Raw genomic sequence first — 18,876 nt, 5'->3', positions numbered from 1 at the left:
AACTTGTGTAGGCCAGACGGGGTGAGGGTGGCAGATTTCCTTCCCTTGAAGGATGTTAGACCAGTTTGGCTTTTACAACAATTTGGTAGTTTTGCAATCCTTTTTAATGAGAATAACGTTGCAGATTTACTAATTATAATTTGATCCTCATCCCCAAATCATGGGAGTTTGAACTCATGTCTCCAGAATGGTAGTCAGTGACTCTGGATTATTAATGCAGTAACCTTACTGTCCTGGTGTAAACCCTTTGATATTCATTAAAAAATAACATGAGTGTTTAATGTCAGAATGATTGGTTAAGTTCTTTTATTGTTTATTTGAGTAACCTGTTTCAGCTCAATATTAATTTTTAAGATTATGTATTTATTTTTTTTTCTCTTGATGCCAAGATAATACTTATTTATTTTAGAGACGCTGGTATAAGACAGAGAACGAATACTTCCTGCTTTTATTCTGCTTGGCTCTTTGCAATCTTCGCTACACAAGTTTCAGTTTAGAGTACTGCTGGTACTATGATGGACCTCAAAGACTTGGTGTATCCTTCTGCTGGCTGTTGGCATATGCATTCTACTACCCTGTATTTCACAATGGTCCCATCGTATGCTATGATGACTTCATTAATCAGGTAAATTAATATATTCACTTTTATTTGAACTTTACATCTGACTTCTAATGACATTTTGTTCTGTTTTTTTTGGACCTTACCCTGTTTCAATGCTGCCAATTATAGAAAGGCCTTTTTTTTGTGAATAACATTGTAAGGTTTCATGAATTATTTTGTTCAGAGTTACTGAAGTAATTTTCAAAACTTACACCTTTAAAAGGAATTTGGTTGGAATTTTTGATGAAACACTGATTTTTTTTGTACGGCCAATCTGTTCCTTATCACATGCTTACCATGATTCTGCTTTCTGTAGCTTTATCACAAAATGTAATGGGTCATTCAGTTCATTTATGCCTGCTGGGCTGTGCTATATGCATATTGCGCTTTGTATTAAGACCATAAGACCATAAGACATAGGAGTGGAAGTAAGGCCATTCAGCCCATCAAGTCCACTCCGCCATTTAAATCATGGCTGATGGGCATTTCAGCACCACTTCCCTGCAGTCTCCCCCCAGTAGCCCTTGATTCCTTTTGAGATCAAGAATTTGTCGATCTTTGCCTTGAAGGCATCCAACGTCCCGGCCTCCACTGCACTCCGTGGGAATGAATTCCACAAGACCACCACTCTCTGGCTGAAGAAATGTCGTCTCAATTCAGTTTTAAATTTACCCCCTCTAATTTTAAGGCTGTGCCCACGGGTCCTAGTCTCCCCGCCTAACGGAAACAACTTCCTAGCGTCCACCCCTTCTAAACCATACATTATCTTGTAAGTTTCTATTAGATCTCCCCTCAACCTTCTAAACTCTAATGAGTACAATCCGAGGATCCTTAGCTGTTCATCATATGTTAAACCTACCATTCCAGGGATCATCGTGTGAATCTCCGCTGGACACGCTCCAGGGCAAGTATGTCCTTCCTGTTGTGTGGGGCCCAAAATTGGACACCGTATTTTAAATGGGGCCTAACTAGAGCCTTATAAAGCCTCAGAAGCACATCGCTCCTTTTATGTTCCAACCCTCTTGACATAAACGACAACATTACATTCGCTTTCTTAATTACGGACTCTACCTGCAAGTTAACCATTAGAGAATCCTGGACCAACACTCCCAGATCCCTTTGCACTTCTGATTTGCGAATTTTCTCACCATTTAGAAAATAGTCCATGCCTGTATTCTTTTTTCCAAAGTGCAAAACCTCACATTTACTCACATTGAATTTCATCAGCCATTTCCTGGACCACTCTCCTAAACTGTCTAAATCTTTCTGCAGCTTCCCCACCTCCTCAGTACTACCTGCTTGTCCACCTATCTTTGTATCATCGGCAAACTTCGCCAGAATGCCCCCAGTCCCTTCATCCAGATCTTTAATATACAAGATGAACAGCTGTGGCCCCAACACTGAACCCTGCGGGACACCACTCGTCACCGATTGCCATTCCGAAAAAGAGCCTTTTATCCCAACTCTCTGCCTTCTGTCAGACAGCCAATCCTCAATCCAAGCCAGTAGCTCACCTCGAACACCATGGGCCCTCACCTTGCTCAGCAGCCTCCCGTGAGGCACTGTATCAAAGGTCTTTTGGAAGTCTAGATAGATAACATCTACTGGGTATTATTACAATAGTACAGTTATTGGAATTAAAGTGTTTTTAACAAAGATAATTTTTACTTCAGTCGAACTAAGAGTGATATGGCAATATAAAAACTCTTGACATAGCTGAATATTTGATCTTGCTTCTATCGTTTCAGATACTTTGATTCTCTTTAGGTCTTCTTTAATTTCAAGTCCCTCTGGCCCATTTAAATGTTTGCTGTCTTTTAACTGCCGCACCAAAATGGCATTTCATTCCCACCAGGATATGGTCTGCCAATTGGGAACAAAAATGCAGATGGATACTGGCCCTGTATATCATGTTAAGTGCCTTCTAGAAAAATGTAGGTGTTCTCTTTCAGTGACCCAATCATGTTTCTAGAAGGTGCAAGAAAGGAAGGTCCAACCCCTTGGTGTCTACAACCCTCTTCCCACTGCGACATAATCTTCATATTACCTTGTCATGGATACCATCGTGAAAGATTCTAACCTGTTCAGTCATGACTGGAGTGAGGAAAGCTTTTTATTTTATGAAAGGGATTGTGAGGGAGTTGAAAATTAAGTGTAATGAATACAAGAGATAATGAGAACTGCAGATGCTGGAGAATCCAAGATAACAAAGTGTGAAGCTGGATGAACACAGCAAGCCAAGCAGCATCTCAGGAGCACAAATGCTGCTTGGCCTGCTGTGTTCATCCAGCTTCACACTTTGTAATGAATACAAGATGATTTTTGTAAAAATATCTTTACTTATCCAAGTGGAAGACTAACTTCAAAAAAGGTTGAACAAAAAAAATCAGTTGTAGGGGAGCTGATGATGATAGGCTTTGAATTGGTAAATGAAAGAGAAGCAGCAAGTTATGCTTTGAAGGTACCTAGAGGCCAAATCCACAATTTTTTTTCATATTTAAATGTGAAAGACAACTTTCACCCATAGAGGAAACCATCAATTCAATGGAATAGTACTGGTTGATAAGACTAACAGGCTCACTGGAACTTGAGGATACAGCTTAAAAGTAAGAGGGTTCCCATTGAAGATGGAGGTAAGGAGAACATTTTTCTCAGTGGGTGGAAGTTTTTCCCCTAGAATACTGGAGGCAGGATCAGTGAATAATTTTAAGACCGACTTCTTGACTGACAAGAGAGTCGAATGATACGGGGGATAGATGGGAAGTAGACACCCTGATCATAATCAGATTGCCCAGGAGCGTATCAAATGCTGGAGTAGGCTTGTGGGACCAAAAGGCCACCTTCTGCTTCTGATTGTTACGCTCATATACACACTGCATGTTGCAAAATAATTGGGGATTTAATAACACGGTGTGGAGCTGGAGGAACGCAGCAGGCCAGGCAGCATCAGGGGAACAGGAAATGTGACGTTTCGGGTCAGGACCCTTCTTCAGACCCTTCACTTTCCTGTTCCTCTGATGCTGCCTGGCCTGCTGTGTTCCTCCAGCTCCACATTTTGTTATCTCTGACTCTAGCATCTGCAGTTCTTACTGACTTGGGGATTTAATAAATCTTGTTTAAAGCTGGATTAGAACTTCCTTGAATGCCACGATTTTATAATGAATTTTGTCGGTGGCTGCAGTAGAAAAAAATGAATAAAATGAGACATGCGACTACTTTTCTACTGCTAACTGGATTTATTTGCTTTCTTTTCTTCTTTCTTTCAAATGAAACAGATGAGAAAAGAAAAGGTATCTGTGCCCAAAAAAGACCTGGCATGCTTGTTGTTGAGTGGAATGCGCATTGTGTTCTGGTGGTGCCTGACAGAGTCCATGCTTCAACTCATGTATATTCATGCAATTCAGCAGCAAGAAACAATATTGGAATCTGCATCTTACTGGACTTTAGGTTAGTGACAAATATCACACTTCATAATGGCAGGTACAAATGATCTTGTATTGGAGAATATATTAGGAGTTTATAGGATTGTAAGATTGGACAGCAGTTCTGTGCTTTCACATGAGTCCCACAAAACATAGGTGCAGAAGAAGGTCACTCAGCCCATCGAGTCTGCTCTGCCACAGATGATCGGGCAGTCCTCAGCTCCCTTTCCATATAACCCTGGAGTCCCTTAATGATTAAAATCTGCCTATCTCAACCTTGAATAGACACAATAACCCAGACTTTACAGCCTACTGTGTAAAGAATTCCACAGATTCCAACTCTGTCTTAAATGGGTGATGCCTTATTCTGAGATAATGCCCTGTAGTTCTAGACTTCCACACAAGGCGAAATAACCTCTCAGTAGCTATGCTGTCAAATCCCCTAAGAAACTTGTATGTTACAATAAAGTCTCCTCTCATTCTTCTCAATTCCAGTGAGGTCAACCTACTTAACTTCCCCTCATTAGATGTTCCCACCATACCTGGGATCAACTGAGTGAACCTCCCACTGCCTTCAATGCCATTATATCTTTCCTTAGTTAAGAGGCTCAAAACTGTTCACTATTGCAACTGCTGCCCATATAGTTTGCTGATCAGATATCCTAAACTGATCCAGTTCCATTTGCCAACATTTAGACCATATCCTTTTAAACCCTTCTTATTCATGTGCCTATCCAGATGCCTTAGAAATAGTGTAATTGTACCAGCCTTCACCATTCCTACTGTCAGCTCGCTCCATACATGCACCACTCTCTATGTGAAAATGCTGCCCCTCCGATCCCTTTTAAATTTTTCCCCTCTCACCTTCAACCTATGTCCTCTTGTTTTGGATTCTCCTACCCTGGGGAAAAGACCTTGGCTATTCACTCTATCAAAGCCCCTCATGACTTTATAAACCTCTATAAGGCCACCCCTCAGCCTCTGATGCTCTTGGGAAAATAGCCCCATCCTATTCAGCCTTTCGCTATAGCTCAAACCCTCCAACCCTGGCAACATTCTTGTAAATCTTTTCTGAACTCTTTCAAGTTTAGCAACATCTTTTCTATATCAGGGAGATGAGAATTGAATGCAGTATTCCAAAAGTGGCCTAACCAATATTCTACACAGCTGCAACATGACCTCCCAACTCCTATAGTCAATACACTGACCAATGAAGGCAAGTGTACCAAACATTGTCTTCATTACCCTGTCTACCTGTGACTCCACTTTCAAGGAACTATGAACCTACACCTCAAGGTCTCTGTTTTCGACAACATTCCCCAGGACTCTACCATTTAAGTGTGTAAGCCCTGCCCTGGATTACCAAAATGCAACACCTCACATTTATCTAAATTAAACTCCATCTCCCATTCCTTGGCACGTTGGCCCATCTGATCAAGGCCCTGTTGTGCTCTGAGATAATCTTCTTCACTGTCCACTACACCAACTATTTTTGTGTCATCTGCAGCCTTCCTAACCATTCCTCCAAAATTCACATTCAAATCGCTTCTCAGTGTCTTGCTGCATATTCTGATGGAATAGAGCTGTAGAGCAGAGAGTGGTGCCTGAAACAACTGCTTGAGTGGGTCTTGAGTCAAAAATGGAGATGAAAAAGAAGTGGTGAAACCTGTATTTTGATTTTGAACTAAATTTGACAGGGAAAACAAAGTAATGGATTTATTCAACGGCTTCTTGTATCTGCAGCTGCAGCACATTAAGTGTATAGTTCAATTATTGATGCAACTGTGGTACATGAGGGTTTGTAGGGATAAAGAAAACCACTCTAGTTATGTTTCAGTGAGGGAAGGAAGAATTGTGTGCTTATAACCTACAGTTGCAGCCGGAGGAGGTTGTGGTTGCGGGAGGAGAATTGGGTATGAGGTTACTGTCATATTTGATTAATCCAGCCTTGCAGTTAACAATAGCCTCTGGATTGATTGCTAACTGTGATCACCATCTCCACCCTCAGTGTGAAGGCACACAGCTGTGCCCATCCCTTGACTCTTAGTTGCTGTTGTTACTGGTTCTGCACCAATTTGTCCTGCAAGAGAGAAGATGGCATGTCAGTGAGTGTGATGCAGCAAGTTTGGGTGATGTGGCTGTGAGATGTGGCTATGAGGCTTGCAGCACTGCTAAGTTTGAGAGGTTGAAGTGGAGTTATGGATTGTAGGTAAAATCATGATTTATTCAGGTGAATGATGGTACACTGAGCAGTATGTGAAAGTAGTGACATATTTTGTGAGATATAGCATTTGAAAATACACTTGAAGCTCGTTCTTCCTGCTCCAGTTACGTATCATAAAATGACTGAATCGGTTGATTAGATGCTCCCAATACTGAGATGGGCCTCCCCTGCCATGTCGTCAGGTCCTGCTGCAAATCTCACCACAGGTCTTGTCATTCATGCCCCTATAATATTTTGACCAGGGTATTATCCACATATTATTTCAGAGTTGTGGAATTATGTTTGGGGGTTACGAAAGATTGGATAGAGATCTAAATTAACACGTATATCCTAGAGTATTTGTGTATCCACCATGCTATTTGTAAAATGAGCCTGACCACACAGACATCTAAATGGTAATGAAATCTAGACAAATCAAGCTTCAAAATACAGTATTGCATCAAACAATATCAGAAGAAAAGTCCTTACTTTGACAGTTAGTAATAAGTTTAAAAGTCAAAACTTTGGTGAATGATAGGCCCCTATTTGAGAGAAGCAATCTAACCTAAATTGAACTCAGTAGTTTTTCTTTAAAAAGGTGGGGGGTGGGGGGTGTTGGGTGCACAGTACCAGTATATTTCTAATATTTTAAACTATAGTATGTAAAGTTCACTTTAATGCAGTTTTGTCACTTCTGAGTAAAGTGCTGTGCTGTGTTGGATGCTAGTTGTGTTGAATGTAACAACTGAAGAGAAACTGCTGTAAAGTTTAAAAACTGAATGTGAAATCAAATTTGCAACATCCTAACCAATAGGTGCAATATACTCACTACCTGCTAGGAAATGGAGAAAGTCTGCAGGGAAGAACCACAATGCAAACTAACATACTGTGGTTCAGAAGACTGTGCAAGATGGGAAAGAGCAGAATAGGAATATGTGTAAATAGGGACTCTAATTAGGGGGAACCTCAGTAATGATGCTTCGTTGCCTACCTCGTGCCAGAGCAAGGTATATTTCAGGGCAGTTGGAGAGGAACCTGGAAAGAGAGGGTGATAATTGAGTTGACATCGAACATGTTGGATTTAAAACCCTAGGTTTGAACAGGCAAGTGGTCCTGCTGAAAGAGTAGCAAGAGTAAGACTTAAATTTAAAAGCAAGACATTGGAGGTAATTATCTCCAGATTATTTCAAAGGCCGATACAAATTGGCACAAGAGCAGACGAATCAGGATATATATTGCTTAGTGGTTGGTGTGGGGAGCAAGTGTTTCTTTTATATGAGATATTGGCTCCCATTCTAGGACAAGAAAGAATGATACCAATGTGGCCTGCTGCAGAAAGGATCAATATGAGGTGGTAAAGTCTTTAAAACAGTGAGGGATATTTTCTTGGGAGTAATATTTACAGAACAGGGTAGGAGGACATAGGAAAAAATAAGAGAATATTGATGATAAGGTGATAGAGTTATGGGACAAGAATTTTAAAAAGTTGATTAAACATAAAGACGGCACTATTAAAAATAAGTTGATATCTGTACAGTAATACGCATAGCCTAATAAAACAGAGAAGTTGGAGACAATCGAGCACTGGGAGCAATGGGTATTATGGAGATGTGGCTAAGAAAAGTCAGGACTGAGAACTAAACACTGTAGGGTATAATATATAAGAGATGAAAAAATAAAGGGAGAAATTGGAGAGGTGAAGTAACTATACTTATTTGGGCTAACATAATGACAGTAGAAGAAAGGACTGTCAGGAAGACTAAAACAAAATTGAAATAGATGGGGATGAAAGATGATAAAATATCTGTCATACTACAGATGTAATCCACAAAACACCTAATGGAAGGGAAGTGGAGGAAGAAACATACATATGTTTCTCAAAATCGAGTAGTAGAAATATAAGAATAATCATGGTGGATTTCAAACCACTGATTAACATTGGACAGTAACAGTACATAAAGGAGATCAGGAATTGAGTTCCTGTGGTGTTTGCAGGACTTTTAATAAAATATGTAAAAACGCATCAGCTAAAGATTCACCACTGGATTTGGCAAAAGGAATGAATCAGAGCAGCAAGTTAAGTAAAAGCCAGGGAATATCTAGGCAATAGTATCCATAATATTTATGCTCTTTCAAATGTAAGTATAACAAACATGCAAATTAATAGATTGGAGAAAAGGTGACTTCCACTGCCTGAGAGTGAAACTTGCATGAAAGAAAATAGGCAAAATATGTTGGCGTACAGTGATGTGGAACACGTTTTTTCAAAGTGTTCAACAAGACTGCAGCAAAAATATGTTCCACTAAAAGGTAGGAGCAAATTAAACACGAGGCTTCATGAATACATAAAGACATAAGGAAACAGTTGAGAGTTAGGTAAGAGGCATGCAATAATTATACCCAACCTGCAGAGGAATGCATAATTAATTAGAAAAGGATAAAAGAGATTAGGCGAGACGTCGATAGTACAATTGGGGAGGAAAGAGGAACCATGCAATTACATTTTCTAGGAACCTAAGTGAAAATAGTAAGATATTTTACAGACAAGTCAATAAAAAGGGAAGATTTTGATGAGAATTAAGAGATCATACCACAGCAAATGATGGAGAGATGGCAGAAATGTTAAGTCGGTATTTTGTTTTGTTATTTGCCGGTGAGGTAGCAAATGTAAGGATGAAACTGAATGATAAGTTGAACAATGAGATAAGCACAACGCAATGCATAAGTAAATAGTTTTATACCAATGTGTCTGATCAGAGAAAATTCCAGGCTTACACACATTTATGGTAGAGAAATAGGCGATTTGGCCCAGCTAGTCCATACTAATGTTTAAGCTTCGCTTGAAGAATATCTATTCTATTTGCTTCCCACTCCATGTGTGGTAGTGAATCCTATATTATTACGAATTCTTTCAATAAATAAGCTTCTTTTCAATTTTCTAATATATTTGTTGGTTTACACTAAAAAATTTGCTTTCCTCCCTTCCCCACCGTAAGTGAAAAGGTTGTTTTTATATTCATTCTATCAAAACCTTTCATTATTTTTAAATACATTTATTATGTCACTAGTCAGTTTCTCTTTTTTTTTCAATAGAATGGATATCCATTGTTGATTTTTTCTGAATATGTATATACCATCCATGTCTCATATCATCTTTATAATCTTCTCTGCATCTTCTCCTGTCCTGCTATATCATTTTTGCAATATGGAAATCTGAACTGCACGCAGTACTCAAATTGGGGCTGAAATAAGGTTTGATAAGAGTTTAACATAACTTTCCTATTTTTTAATTGTAGGCAATTGCTTGGTTTGCTTTTTGTTATAGCCTTGTGAACCTATGGCAGAACTTTGGTAGGAATGTATTTATTTCTTCTCCAAGAATCCTTTGTTTCTTTATCCCACCTTCCATTTAAATGATCTTCTATTCTTTGTGCCAAAGTGTACATGTATGTGTTGAAGTTGTACACATATTTGTTTGGAACCTCATTTAACGATTATTTGTTTCCTTTGTAATTTGTTGCAGTCGTCTTCAGTGTTGATTTCGTGGTCATCTCAAAAGGTAGAAGTTGTGTCCAAATCATTAAAACAAATCAGGAATAGCCCACTCCCATCAGTAATCAATGTGGAACATCACTTCCCACATTTCGCTGTTCTGAATAGCAACTCTGTATTCCCAAGTTGTATTGATCATAATTATATCTCAGTATGTTACGTGTAATTTATGAAGAGAGTGCTTTGAGACCAAGTTTCCTCCATGTTTAACAGATCAGGTAGCCTCATGCAAATATATTATTATTGTATACATACCACAAGGGGGCACTATTATTACATCCCTTGGTTAAACTATAACACAGGGAGATTTTGGGAAGTGAACAGTTCCAATACAGATTATCATATCTTTCTGTCCTAGGTGGCCTTGGTTTTGCTCATGCATTATTTTTCTACATGAAATACCTGCTGTTTTACAGCATTCCATCAATTATCATGAGCTTGGATGGAATTGAAGCACCAAGATTGCCAAGGTGTACCAGTAGTTTATACAGTTTTACAGGAACATGGAGGTAAGTTTTACAGTTTGTATTTTGCAAGTCAAGGTTAAGAACAGAATGAAGTCTTGCAGATGCAGGTTGTACTGGTTTCTGTCTCACTTACTTCAATATGATTATTATTTCCTCAGTATGTTTTGGCTCAAGAAACTTTTTACAGCTCATTTTGCAAGTTTCTTCTCAAGTAGAGTCGCATTGGACTCGACTTTGTTTTTTTCTCTCCCAAAATATTGCCAGACCTATTGGGTCTGAGAATGTTTCAGAGGGTTCAATAGCAATGGCGCAGTAGCTAAAATAAAGGAGTGAGGATGCTCAGAGTAAAATTCAGACCATCAGCTAGTGGGTAGGAGGCAGAGGAACAAATCTGAAGGAAATTACAGAGAAGAGTAAGCATTGTCGTGTACTAGTAAGTGGGATTTTCTTTACCTGTACATTAACAGGGATAATGGTCATGTTAAAGGGTGGTGAGGGACAAGCATTCATAGATTATACTTAGGAAAATTTCCTACTGTAGAATGTGTCCATTCCAAAAAGAAAGGTCACAATGCAAAACCTTGTTCTTAGGAATTAGGTGGATTCGGTAGATCAGGTATCAGTGAGAGGACATTTGGTTGGCAGTGATCATTTTAACATAAGGCTTAGGATGATGGTGGAAAGTGACATTTGTCGATCCAGAGTTAGAATAATCAAAGAGAGGAGAACAGACTTCAGTCGGGCAAGGACTGAATTGTGCTGGTTAGAACTGAACCAAACGTTGGTGGGTAAACAGTAGCTGAATAATGGGCTGTCTTCTAAAAGGAAATGGTTTAGACGTATTCAAGATCTATTCCCTCTAAAGGGAAATTTAGGACAAACAAATCTAGAGCTCCCTGATTGACAAAGAAGTTAGAAATTAAGAAAATAATGTGCTTATAACAGGTGCCATAAAGCAAATAAGAAACAGAGGAATTATGAACACAAACTGGCAGCTAACATTAAAGGAAATTCTCTGTAAGCACATCATAGTAAAAGATGGTGAAAGGAGTAGTGGGGCAGATTAGAGACTGAAAGTTAGTTTTACAGGAGGTTAGAGAAATGGCTGAGGTGCTGAATGAAAGCTTTACATTTACAGAGGCTGTCCTCTGTGATAGAGGAAGAAACCCAGTGATGAGAAGAGTTTAAAATTGAGCAACAGTCTTGTGAGGAAAGGTGTAGATCAAGGACAGTCTAGAACTTCAAAAGGCATTGCCACATTGTTCGATTGGGCAGATAGGTAGCAGATGGAGCTCAGTGCAAAAAATTGTGAGGTAATGCAAAGAACTTGGGGAGATAGCATGAAATAAAGGGTGGTATTCTAAAGGGTATGGAGGAGTAGTTATTAAGTTATTAAAGGTGGCAGGACAGGTTAATAAAACATGCAACATTCTTGTTTCGTAAATAGGGGTATTTGGAATAAGAGCAGGGAGATTATAATGGGCTTATATAAGACACTGGTTAGACCTCATCCAGAGTATTGTGCACAGTTCAGGTCCCCATGCTACAGGAAGGATGTGAATACATTAAATAAAGAATAGAGCAAGTTTGCAATAATGGCTCCAGAAACAAGACACTTCAGTTATCAGGAAAGATTGGAGAAGTTGGAATTATTTTCTTTGCAGAGAAGAGAGCTGAGAAGAAATTAAATAGAAGCTTTCAAATCCATGAGAAGTAGGGTGAAACTGTTCCCACTCATAAGCATATCTAGAACCTGGAGCGCAGTTTTTAAAGGGCTTTGCAAAACAAGCAAATGCGAGGTGAGAAAAGAAGCTCTATCCCGTTGAGAGTAATTAGGGTATGGAATGTAGTGCCTGGAAGTGTGATGGAGAGAGTTCAACTGAGGCATTTGAGAGGGATTAGATGATTGTTTCTATTTAAATAATGCACAGGGCTACAGGGAAAAGGTAGGTAAATGGTGCTGAGATAACATAAGAGACCCTACGCAGGCACAATGGGCCAAATGGGTCTGCAACTACACTGTAAAAAAAACTGTGATTCTTAGTTGTATAGAAAATAAAACAATCCAATCAAGGTTAAAAGAAAACCTACTGATCAATATTTAGGTGTTGTAGAAGGGTAATTGCAAGGCAAGTAGGAGCTAAAATACTACTGTGGACTGGGTTTTGTTGTGTACTATTAGTATATTGTCTATGAATGTGCTTTCATAGACGTAGTAATTGTACTAAATCAATTTAAGGCACTTCTTTTTAAAAAAAAGTCTTGCATACATGAAAAATCTGAGTAAAAATGGAAAACACTTCAAAACACAGTTGCCCCAATAAGCATTTGTAAAGAGACTTTTCATATATCTTGAAGCAGGAGCTCAGTGTACGTGAGAATAAAATCAAAGCTTTTGATTATAATTTTTAAACTTACTAGTGCTGACTACAGTGTAACTGAAGATTTTTTTTGACAAAACAGGTTTTGAGTAATTTAACATCTAGCTACTCAAATGTAATGGTTGGACATTTTTCAGCTGTTAGAGAACTCCAGCAAGTTTGTTTTTTAAAATAGCAAGGAATATTCTGAGCAGAAATATTTTAAAAATGTACACTCTAAAACGTTTCCCCTTTGCAGAGATTCATGGCAGATTTCTTTTTGTAATGATTCAGAAATAAGTTTAAGGATTGGTCCCAGGGGTGGATGGACATTGCTGCTGGGAACCCATCTATGGGAAAAGTATGAATGTTGCACTCACCCACCTCCCACAAGCCTACTGAGATGGCACCACAGTTAACCAGACTGTGCATGTGCTTTCTAATCTAGCAGAGGACCCAATCAGTGCTAAAATGCCACTGTTTGTGGGAATAGACCCTTAACTGATTCAATTGATCTCCTGGCAGGAGGGCCTTCTTGCCTTTTCCACATCATTGGTTATATGAAATGGTGGCTGGACGATGATAAGCTGTGCAGCTCCCATACCCCCTCCTTATCATTTTCTAACTGCCCTGCTGACCAGCTTGTCATCTTAACTGTGTAACATCCTCTGAACATAGGCTAGATCTCTCCAGACTTCTTGTGTGATTTTGCCATGTCCCCTGCCATAACTCCCAGGGCAGAAATGGCTAGCACGAGGGGTCATAGTTTTAAGCTGGTTGGTGGAAAGTATAGAGGGGATGTCAGAGGCAGGTTCTTTACGCAGAGAGTTGTGAGAGCATGGAATGCGTTGCCAGCAGCAGTTGTGGAAGCAAGGTCATTGGGGTCATTTAAGAGACTGCTGGACATGTATATGGTCACAGAAATTTGAGGGTGCATACATGAGGATCAATGGTCGGCACAACATTGTGGGCTGAAGGGCCTGTTCTGTGCTGTACTGTTCTATGTTCTATGTTCTAAGTAGAACTAAAACAACATCTACACTGCTCTTTCAGAATTACACAGAGTGACTTTTTGACATGAAAATGAAATAATTTATTACAAATGAAATGGAATACAACTGTCAGAAACTCAGATATTTGAACTTTTTTTTGTAGCTTATTTTAACTAGGCTAAGGCAGAGGTGTAATGATAATGTCACTGGATCTGTATTTCGAAGGCCCAGGCTAATGTTCTACAGAGTCGGGTTCAAATCCCAGCACGACACTTAAAAAGTTACATTAGAAGCATTAAACCATTGTTGATTGTGTGAAAACCCACCTTGTTCACTAACACCCAAAGGTGATATCCCATCCCTACCAGGTCTGGACTATGTGTGAATCCAGACCCACAGCAGTGTGGTTCACTTTGAAATGATGTAGAAAAGCATGCTGTGTCAAACCGGTACAAAATCTTAAAAAAAGAGTGGGTATGCCTTCATGAAGGGGGCACAGCACGACCACCACCTCACGGACAGTTAGTGATGGGCAATAAATGTTAGCTCAGCCAGCAATACCCTCCACCTGGGACTGAGTACGTAATAAGTGGCAGGTATTGGGAGAACCCGGGGAACTGAAAATGTGATGACCATGATCTAAACTTTAATATCACGGATGTAAATTGATTATGGAGCTTTTCAAGCTGGTTGTTAACCATCAATCCATTGTCACTAATTTAATATTTGCCACTGGACTACATAGTCCCGAAGAACAACAAGCAAACTGACAGGCTTGTGGTAACAATGACCATATGGATTAGATTCCCTACAGTGTGGAAACAGGCCCTTCGGCCCAACAAGTCCACACCACCCCTTGAAGCATCCCACCGAGACGCATTCCCCTATAACCCACGCACCCATGAACACTACGGGCAATTTAGCATGGCCAATCCACCTAGCCTGCACATCTTTGGACCGTGGGAGGAAACCGGAGCACCTGGAGGAAACCCATGCAGACACTGGGAGAATGTGTAAACTCCACACAGACAGTCGCCCGAGGTGGGAATCGAACCTGGGTCCCTGGCGCTGTGAGGTTGCAGTGCTAACCACTGAGCCATACTTAGGTCAAAACTGGCATCTAGATCCATGTAGTCAATTACAGACACCTGAGCATGATGTCAATAAATTAAAATATAAATGTGTTGCACTTGGTTTAATATTAGTATTTTGTTCCAAATTTGTTCAACAAAAGTGTTTGTGTTGCACTTTTATAAATACCAAGTACTTCACTGTAAACACCTGCTTTCACCTGACTAAGGGGCTACACTCAAAAGCTTGTGTTTTCAAATAAACCTGTTAGACTATAACCTGGTGTCGTGTGATTTCTGACTTTGCCCACCCCAGTCTAATACCGGCACCTCCACATTCAGCAATCATTACATTCCATTTAGTGCGTTGTCCACCGCTTATGTAATGGTAAAGATCCAGTTTGTTCAACTTTGTCTTTATGGATTTGTCAGTGACAAGGGGTGGAAACCATTATAGTTATCCAACTCCATCTTGGAAATTCACTGAAAGATTTTACACATTTTCATGGAACAAGTAGATATTGAATTGCGCGTATTTTCTTTTCTGTGATATTGATATGAAATACTCTGTTAAGCATTTGCTTCAAAGTGGTAAAATAAACAAGGCTGTACTGAGAAATTCAAGTGTAGTTCTGTAACTTATTAATTTCTCTATGTTTTTTCCCTCCTTCAATCCTGAAGGTGCTAGTTTTGCCAAGAAACCCATAATGCCCATTTCAGTGTTGCCGAATATCATTTAAAAACAATGCAAAAATGGCACTGTGATAACAAAAACCTTGTAATTCAAAGAAAACGTCCTCTAATTTAAAAATGGCAGAATGTTGTATTAGTACCCACAATATGATGACTTAACAGAAAATCCTTGTGAAAAATATTTTAAAGTTGATTTTATGGCTTGAAACAAGGTGTTCATAAGGAGAATTCTGATGACTACATTCATAAGTATTTCTATCATACTTGCAAGTACAGAGGAATTTCTCTGAGATATTGAATAATGCAGAAATTCAGAGGGGTAGAGAATATGGTCTACGCTGAATCAATAGTGCGGTGGAAAGAGTGCCTTGAAGGCATGGTAATAAATGGTTAGGAACAAATCTCACACCCATGATAAGGTAGCTGAGAGAGTGCTACAAGTTGTAGTTCAGGGAGCAGTGAAAAAGTAATCAGGTATTGAATGACTGGAGAGTACTTTCTATAAGATATATTTGGAGACCATAAAATAGGGAGAGCGTGACTGAAATAGGAGTTGGTGAACAAAGATATGACAATATAGATCTTAGTTTGCATGTGAAAATGTTTTGTAACATTATGTTTGATCTGCCGTTCATCAGTGGAAAGTCGGCAATGATAGAAAAGTAAAGTCATGAGGTAATAAAAGGTGAGGCAGGCATATCAATGGATGATATAGAAATCAGAGTCTCTTGGTGATAGATCAGGTATGAGGAAAGAACTCTAAGCTCAGGATCAACGTTCTAAGGTTCCTTGTACCAGGCATGACCTTGGTGTCAGTTGGGAAAACATATGATTAGGAATAGATGATCACCATCAATCTGTCCTGATCCACCCACGTTGATGCAACAATCAAGAAAGCACAACAATGTCTTTACTTCCTCAGGAGGTTAAGGAATTCGGCATGTCCATAAGGACTCTTACCAATTTTATAGATTCATCACAGTTGGGTATGACAGCTGCTCTTCCCAAAACTTAAAGAAACTACAGAGAGTTGTGAACACAGTCCAGTCCATCACGCAAACCAACCTTCCATCCATTAACTTCATTTATACTTCCTGCAGCCTTGGGAAAGCAACCAACATAGTCAAAGACCCCTCCCTCCCTGGTTTATACTCTCTTCCACCTGCTTCCATCTGACAGAAAATGTAAGAGTTTGACTACACGTGCGAATAAACTCTAGAACAATGTCTTCTCCCACTGTTATCGGACATTTGATTTGTGATCTCTCTTTGCACTTTCTCTGCGACTGTAGCACTGTATTCTCCCCCTGTTCTGCTACCCTGATGCACCTTGTATGGTATGATCTGCCTGTACACCACACAAAATAACACTTTTCACTCTATAAACTGAAAGAACTGCGGATGCTGTAAATCAAGAACAAAAACAAAGTTGCTGGAAAAGCTCAGCGGATCTGGCAGCATCTGTGAAGCTTAAAACAGAGTTAACGTTTCTGGTCCGGTGACCCTTCCTCAGTACTGAAATATTGACTTTTTCCTTCACAGATGCTGCCAGACCTGCTGAGCTTTTCCAGCAACTTTGTTTTTGTTCCACTTTTCACTGTATCTTGGTACATGTGGCAACAATAAATCAATTAATAAATTAATCAGAGCTATATCAATGTTTGCAGAAGCCAGATAAGGTGCAATTTGCCAACATTATACTGTAGACAGTTTAGCTCATTTAGTTCTTAATATCAGGAAGACTGATGGAGAGTATGGCATCAGCTTTGGAAGAAAATGGAGAGAAAAGTACTGACTGTCATTGGATGTGCACAAACCTTCTTCTGGATAAAATTGGCGAGGAATAGAATGTTAATGATGGACAAGGAAAGGAATGCCAAGGAATGGTGTGGCAGGAAAGAATGCTTATGCCATTAAAGGAAAAAGTCCTGATCAGAAGGGAATGATCAGGGAACGATGAGGGAAGCAGGATCATATTTTAAGAGGCAATAAAATGTTCCATTTCTTTAACAAGAAAGCAACTGTTTGTCTGGGGAGGTATTTGGATAAGGTGGGTATAGGTTAGAGATGCGGTGATCATGGGATAGAGTAAGGTTGAAAGTAACTTGGAGGGTATTTACATAGATTTCTTCAGGCTTATTCATGATTTGGCTATCGGAATTATGTTGCTGCATTGGTTCTACTGTTGCGGTCTAAAATACATATGTCTTAAGAAATGTTTAGTACAATACTTTAGTTTGAAGATATATGTTTAAGTATAGTTACAGGGGTCTGTTGAATTTATTTTTTCATTTCAGCTATTTGTGGGAATGTCTACTAGTATGAAAGCGTTAAATATGTATTAAACTTTCTGGTTGTTTATAAAGAACCAGACAGAGCTGCTAGTTGTTAGGTGGCCTGTGGACTCCTTTGATCTTGCCTATGAAACTCCTGTCCTTTCCTGTCGGCTTTACATTTGTGTACCGACTCACATCATTAGCTTTGACTGTTGATGCAGAGCGTGAATAGGCAACTGGCTCCTTGACTGCAAAGTACCGTTCTGTGCCAGCAAGATTAAGAACTGAGGATGTGGAAGATCACTATCTCAAACTGTCCTGTTTCATTGCAAACAATAATATAATGCCCTTTCTATCACCCAGCATTTATCTACCTTTGCAGCTTCTTTCAGTATTTAGTAAAAAACTAAGCCCAATATATTATTATTTTTGTTATTGCAATTACTTCCGAGTAAGCTTGCAGTTTACAGTTTTTTTTAAATGAGCATGTATAAACCAATTGAATAGTTGGCTTTTATGAAGCCAACTATTTGTATACTACACCCTTCTTGATAAACCACTTTCATATTCATGATTTAGATAACCAGACTAAATGTAATATCTCCAAGTTTGCAAATGATGCAAAGCTGGGTGAGAGGTTGAATGGTGATGCAGAGATGTTTCGGTGTGAGCTGCGCTAGGCATTAAGGCTGCAGTTGACAGGGAAAGCTTACTGCTAGCGGGAGCCGTACCTAACATAATGGAAGATGGCTTTGCATTTTGGATGTTAGTCATCTCAGTTCCAGGACATCTGTGCAAGAAGTCTTCCGGTAGTCATCTTGTTCCAGCCGTCTTCAACTGCTTCATCAATGACCTTCCCTTGATTAAAAGGTCAGAGTGTGCATGTTAACCAATGATTGCATAATGTTCAGCATCATTCATGACAACTCAGATATTGAAACAGCCCATGTCCAAATGCAGCACAATCTGGAAAATACCCAGTCTTGTACTCACAAGTGGCAAGTAACGTTGCCCAGTGGCATAAATGCCTATCTACAACAAGAGAAAATCTAACCATTGCCCTTTAGTTTTCAATGGCTGAATCCCTACTATCAACAGCCTTGGGATTACTACCAAACACAAGCTGAACTGATCTAGTCATATAAATACTGTAGCTATAAGTGGAGGCTAGAGACTAGGAAATTGTAGTGAGTAACTCATCTCCTGACCCCCCAAGCGTCTCTCCTTTTTACAATGTGCAC

General features: G+C 39.4%; 1 protein-coding gene across 7 annotated transcripts in view; it reads left to right on the top strand.

Moving 5' to 3' along the window:
• Positions 1–18,876, top strand: part of hhat (hedgehog acyltransferase) — a 224,006-nt gene that overhangs the window by 37,038 nt on the left and 168,092 nt on the right. For 6 of the 7 annotated variants that reach the window (XR_007248152.2, XM_059648592.1, XM_048536696.2 and 3 more), the window contains exons 6-8: positions 410–625; positions 3,877–4,048; positions 10,137–10,287. Coding sequence is in view for 6 of the 7 variants with exons in the window: in XM_059648592.1 (XP_059504575.1) it covers positions 410–625; positions 3,877–4,048; positions 10,137–10,287 (539 nt within the window). In the remaining variant the exon portion in view is untranslated. The remainder of the gene's footprint in view (positions 1–409; positions 626–3,876; positions 4,049–10,136; positions 10,288–18,876) is intronic. The other variant, XM_048536697.2, reaches the window with a different exon arrangement.

The sequence above is a fragment of the Stegostoma tigrinum genome, chromosome 9 (assembly GCF_030684315.1).
Source record: "Stegostoma tigrinum isolate sSteTig4 chromosome 9, sSteTig4.hap1, whole genome shotgun sequence".
Taxonomy (NCBI): domain Eukaryota; kingdom Metazoa; phylum Chordata; class Chondrichthyes; order Orectolobiformes; family Stegostomatidae; genus Stegostoma; species Stegostoma tigrinum.
This window is presented reverse-complemented; position numbering and strand designations above follow the sequence as displayed.